Source organism: Pantherophis guttatus, chromosome 8, assembly GCF_059756535.1.
Source record: "Pantherophis guttatus breed Tessera chromosome 8, ASM5975653v1, whole genome shotgun sequence".
Taxonomy (NCBI): Eukaryota; Metazoa; Chordata; class Lepidosauria; order Squamata; family Colubridae; genus Pantherophis; species Pantherophis guttatus.
Window position 1 is genome coordinate 69,789,628 of NC_142070.1, and position 6,003 is coordinate 69,795,630.

At 39.1% G+C, this 6,003-nt stretch overlaps 1 protein-coding gene across 5 annotated transcripts in view; it reads left to right on the forward strand.

The window, feature by feature from the left end:
- DLC1 (DLC1 Rho GTPase activating protein) overlaps positions 1 to 5,701 on the forward strand; it is a 334,862-nt gene extending 329,161 nt beyond the window's left edge. For all 5 annotated transcript variants that reach the window (XM_087874937.1, XM_087874936.1, XM_034411399.3 and 2 more), the window contains one exon: positions 1,710 to 5,701. In XM_087874937.1, coding sequence (XP_087731063.1) covers positions 1,710 to 1,830 — 121 coding nt within the window. In that variant the 3' untranslated portion in view covers positions 1,831 to 5,701. The remainder of the gene's footprint in view (positions 1 to 1,709) is intronic.
- The last annotated feature ends 302 nt before the right edge of the window (positions 5,702 to 6,003 follow it).

A 6,003-nucleotide genomic window follows, 5' to 3' on the forward strand; every position in this document is an offset into this window, starting at 1 on the left:
TAAATCGTGTCCTCTATTTTCCTTAGATTGGGCGGGAATTTCTATCTCTAGTATGACATGTTTGGGGAACGAAAAGTTACAGGGCCCAAAGCTAATTATTGTATATTGTAAGACAGCGTAAGAAACGGTGACCTCCAGATATCTTGGGTAATCATAATCTTCTACATCAGGGGTGCCAAACTCACGGTGGCATCATGTGATGTATCGGGACTTTTTTTTCCCTTCGCTAAACCAGGCGTGGGCGTGCCCAGTGCGTGACGCATCCGGCCCGCAGGCTGGGAGTTTGACAGCTCTGCTCTACATGGTCATTGGCAAGGGATTGTGTAAATTAAAGATTCCACCTTCTGAAGGGCACCTCTTTGCCCACTCCATAGTAGAAAAGCCAATTAAAATTAATTTGGTTACTTTTGATTACTAATCGGCATTGTTGGCTTGTTGATACTAATGGTTCCAAAGAAATTTCCCCTGTTACTTGGCAATTTACTTTCTTAAGAATCTTTGAATAAAACTAAATGCCTTGTATGTGTTTAAACAATAGAAACCATGCTTCTGTTTTTGGAGAATGCATTGGGAGCCCAGAGATAGTTTTGTAGATGTTCCTTTAGCAAGGGCAACAGGCTTCTTGGGAACAAGAGCAGATGGAAAGGAGCAATCTCGTTTGCTGCCATCTCTTATTTGCAATTAAATTTGTTTACCTGCTTACCACTGCAGCCTTTTTACTTGATTTCCCACAGCATGCTTTCAAATCGGCTCAAAAGATTTGCTTACCAAAGAATGGTCTAGTCAGAATTTGTAAGTCTTTACAAATTCTGCTTTTCAAGGTCTCTTTGGGATCCTAAATGGAGATTTTGGGGGAAATACATAAAATTCTAAAAGGCCATCTTTCCTTGAGTCAGCCTTAAGGACTTATTACCTCTTTGGTTGTTTCTATTCCATACTTGTTTAGGATAGGATGGGATGGGATGGGATGGGATGGGATGGGATAGGATAGGATAGGATAGGATAGGATAGGATAGGATAGGATAGGATAGGATAGGATAGGATAGGACAGAACATTTATAAACCTTTATTAACATTTAAAATCCAAAAATACAAGTTAAAATACATCTATAACAAAAATACATCCGTAATTTAAATGTTAATAAAGGTTTATTTAAAAAAAATACAATGGAACAGAATAGAATAGAATAGAATAGAATAGAATAGAATAGAATAGAATAGAATAGAATAGAATAGAATAGAATTCTTTATTGACCAAGTGTGATTAGACACACAAGGAATTTGTCTTTGGTGTATATGCTCTCGGTGTACATAAGGAGAATAAAGTACATTCATCAAGAATAAAAAAATACAATACTTAGTGATAGTCAAGGTTACTAATAAGCTATCAAATCGTATTAGGAACAAATAAAAACAATATAATTGAAAGATACAAGCAACATGGAAATAGTAATAAGTGGGAAGAGATAGATACTAGTAAGGAAGAGAAGAATAATAGTAATACAGTCTTAGTAAATTATTTGACAGTGTTGTGGGAATTAGTTGTTAAGCAGAGTGATGGCATTTGGGGGAAAAACTGTCCTTGTGTCTAGTTGTTTTGGTGTGCAGTGCCCTAAAGAATCTTTTTGAGAGTAGAAGTTGAAACAATTTATGTCTAGGATATTTGGAGAAAAGTTATCTAAATCCCACCTTTTCTTTCTTTGAAACAGGGGACATAAGCCTGACTGGTACACAAAAGCATTTGGGCACTTGTGTGCAGCGGAAGTTGTGAGGATTAGAGACTCTTTCCTTAATCAAAATCTTGAAGCTAAGGAAGCAACATCCAGGTGATGGATCAAGGGGACCAGCACAGCACCGGCCTGTCTAAAGATTTTCGGGGAAGGTTGATTATCCACCCTAGGACGGATCATATATCCAGTAGATCCTGAAGAGAAACTTTCTGGAATGGGTTTGAGATTGTCCCTCAGGGACAATCCCTAGCGTTTTTTAAAGCTGCTTTTTTTGTCTGTGTTAGGCCTATAGTGTAGGTCTTAACTGGAAAATTTTGGATGGTGCAACTTTTGTTGTTGTTTTTTTTAAAGGTAAGATTAATGTTCGCTTAGGTGCTGTGAATTGCTTCTGAGAAGCAAAGCTCTAAGACTTAAAATATATTTCTGAAATACAGTGAAAATTATTCATTCCTATATTATGTTAGCTTTATGTATGTACCTGTACGTCGTTTGTTGAGGGACTGCTGCAGCCACTGGATTTGGTGTTGTTCCTCAGTGGATTTTCACGAGAGTAAGTGAAGGAAGGTTTGCACGAAGGCAGAGGTGTGAATGATTGTCTTAACTTGTTGACTGGAGTATGAAGAGCCAAAATGGCAGAATCAGAGTGTCTGGTACACTTGGAAGGCATTGGGAAGAATTTAGCAGGTGGGAAGAGAATCGGCTTAGAATCTGACTGAGAGACCCATTACAACAGAGATCTTCAAACTTGGCAGCTTTAAGACTTGAGGACATTCAACTCCCAGAATTCTCCAGCCAGCTATAGCTATAGCTGGCTGGAGAATTCTGGGAGTTGAAGTCCTCAAGTCTTAAAGCTGCCAAGTTTGAAGACCTCTGCATTACAAGCTTCAACTCTTCACTCCTCTTGAGTTCTTATTACTCACGTGTGTATCTAAAAATTGAAAAGTGTTGGGCTACATCAGCCAGGGCAAAGAATGGTGAAAAGCAGAACACTTGAAACTTATTTAAAAATGCCAGATATATTTCAGTGTGTGTCTTTTGTATGGAGATAATTTTGTATGTGCTCCCAGTTGAAGGGTCTCAACTTTTCATAGCTGCCATGTAAGAATAACCAGCCACATTTGCCACGCTCAGACCTTATATTGTTTGGAATACTTTCTTAACAATCTGTAAAGAGCATCTCAAGAAAATGTGAATGAAGTCACTTTTCCTACCGCCTATTTCTTTTAGTATCCGTTCATAAACAACATCTTGGTTTAATTGACATAGGAATAAATGCTTGTCGTTTGACAGCAGGGCCGAAACTGCTTTCCGTAGCTGAAAAGGGCAACACTGTAAAATTCCATAACTGGAACATTATAAAGTTCTAAAGTGTTTCCGCATAGCAGATACTCCTAGGAGTTAAACATATTCATATAACCCATTCCATTCTTGTAACCATATAACCTCATTTATCGACAAGGTTTGGAGGAAAATATATCCCCCAAAGTTAGAAGCAGTGTAGTTGGGTAAAAACGAATATTCGTGCCACAAAATTATAGGACATGATGCAAAGAACTGCAGGTTAAGATAAACAGATTAAAATGATCTCATAGAGTTCTATGGTGAATTTTGTATAAGACATCCCAGAAGTATAAGCTAGAGCAGAGCCGTGATAGCAATAATAAATGAAAATAGGAAAATACATGTAAGATGTTGTCATTTAACCAGTCTAAAAACTACAGATTAACTGTCCAATGTTTGGGGGGGGAATGGAGAAGAGTCAAATTATTATTTTGCATGTAATATTTGTCAACAGTTTCTGCACATCTTAATGAGCATTATTAGTAAGGAATCTTTTAAAAAAGCCTTTAGAGAATGACACTGTTTCAGTGATAGGTTTTACTGTAAAAACAACAAAGCACAGGGAAGATAAATACCGTCCTTCCTCCTTGTTTCAGAATATATGTATTTTATTCCAATGCGTTGGCGGATGTGAAGAATAGAAAATCATTGTAATCCATGCTGTTAAATAACATTGCTGTCGTGTAATTCAAGGGTAAAAAACCTGCCCCAAAAGCAAGACACTTCATGTCTTGTTGTGAATCCATCCCTCACCCTTTCCAAATCTGCTGTGGTGCCCCACGACAAAAATTACACTTTGATTGGCGGATGTACGACTCAGGTGTGAATGCTATGAAATAAAAGGAAAGGTGGTTTATCTGTATATTTGGAATAAAATCATTGTATAGATCCATTTGAATAACTAAAACCAGCCCCTTACAGCTGTAAATTACTGCCAAGATGTATGTTGTCACCAAAGATTAGGTGAAATTAGCAGTTGGCGTGCTTTGTTCATTCAGACAAGACCTGTGCGATTTTCACCTGGTCTTCTTTCCCAGCCTTGGGACTGTGGCACATTTAGAAGAAGCTCTTAGATACCATTGTCAGTATTATTATTATTTTCATAGAGTGTTTGAGATTACTTTTGAGAGTATTGGGAAGAGCTCTTCCTAATTCTGCACCTGTACTAATGCCTTGGGTTACTTTATTTTCCCTCTGTGTTCAATCTATAAGCAGTGTTATCTCAAGAGAGGGACTATATCCGTGATGGCAAACCTATGGCACGCGTGCCAGAGGTGGCACGCAGCGCCCTCTCTGTGGGCACACGAGCCGTCGTCCCAGTTCAGCTCTGCCATGCATGCACGCGCGCCTCCTGCCGGCCAGCTGGTCTTCAGGTCTTCGCCACGCATGTGCGGGGGCCCATGCACGCATGCACTGGGGGTGGGGCGCATGCACTTTGGGCACTCGGTCCAGAAAAGGTTAACCATCCCTGGACTATATGGTAGGTTAGAATTCTTCCTTGTATCTGTTTCAGAAAACAGTGTCCTTCATGAACTTCCTTTTGTTGGGACAAAAGCGCTGCTCTGTTCAAACAAATAAATTATATTTTCAAGGGACACCATAACCGGAATCAAAAATAGACTGGTACTGACTTTTCAGGGAAACGGGAAGGGGGAGTGCAATGGGGATGAGGCAGGAAGTGTTCTAGGTCGTATCTTCCCATTACAGGTAGTCCTTGACTTACAAACAAAGTTGTGTCTGCCAATTACAGTTGTAAACCGCAAGTGATGGGACCTGGGAGTCATATAGCAAATGCTGCAGGCGTTAAGCGAATCTATTGTTCTCTGTGGGCAATTTTTTTTCTGGAAACTGCAAGTAACTTCCTGTTTCCAGAAAAAAAGTCATAAATTACAGTCACGTGACTGCGGGACACTGCAAACAGCCATGTGGCCGACTGCCCAAAATGCGGTCATGTGACCAGGGACAGCCATTGGAACTTCAGAACCACGTCATAAGTATCTTTTTTGGGGGGGATCCATGGTAACTTCGTATAATGGCTAAGCAACCAGTTGTAAGTTGAGGACTACCTGCTTTCCAAATGTCTTGTACTTCAAACGTGAAGCGTAGTCTTTGGCTGTAATCTGATGCCCTTCAATTGCCATTTGCATCTGGAGGGCAACCGGTGAATAAAGACAGCCTTATTCCTAGCTAAAAACCCTGGCAGTCATTCCACTGATGTCCTTGTAAAATGTGTTGCCAGGTGGAGGTTTTAGGTATTGTGCCATTTACAGTTCTCATCAATAGGTGAATTGTGTATTCTTTGTATGCTTTTCGTTTCTTTAAATATGTAAAAAAACAAACAAACACGTATGTTGTACATACCATTCTGATGTAAACGTGTTCACACTTTATTGTCCAGCATAGATTAAAGCATGGAGATAATTATTTAAGATATACTTGTATTTATACCTCAGATATTCTTTGAAGGAGAGGCAGGGTGTTTGTATCTCAAGTTTGGCTGTCCTTTCCTCCAGTGTAAATATGTTCTACACAATTGAAGAAAGAAAGAAAAAGATAAAAGAAGAAAAGGTTTATAGCTTGCTATTATATGCCCGTACAGAACATAGTCAATAAATGCACTATTAAGTGTTTGTGTTTGTGTGATATATCGAATTCTTCTCCATTTTCTGTGGCCTTTTGCAACTGTAGAGTCTACCCAAGAAGAAAAAAAGGTGGGCATTTGATCCATGGGCCAGATGTCTCAAATGTGTCTTACCATACATGCAGATCGTGTCGATGTAGGTTTTTAGGTTTTTTTTATCCTGATGTTGGAACACACAGTTTGTTGTAGATATTTCTAGTGTTGTTCAGCTTCCTGTAATCACATCCTCTTTTAACTAGCAAAGTCCTTTCCAAACTTTAAAGGAACAAAACCTCCTCTTGAAGTATAATC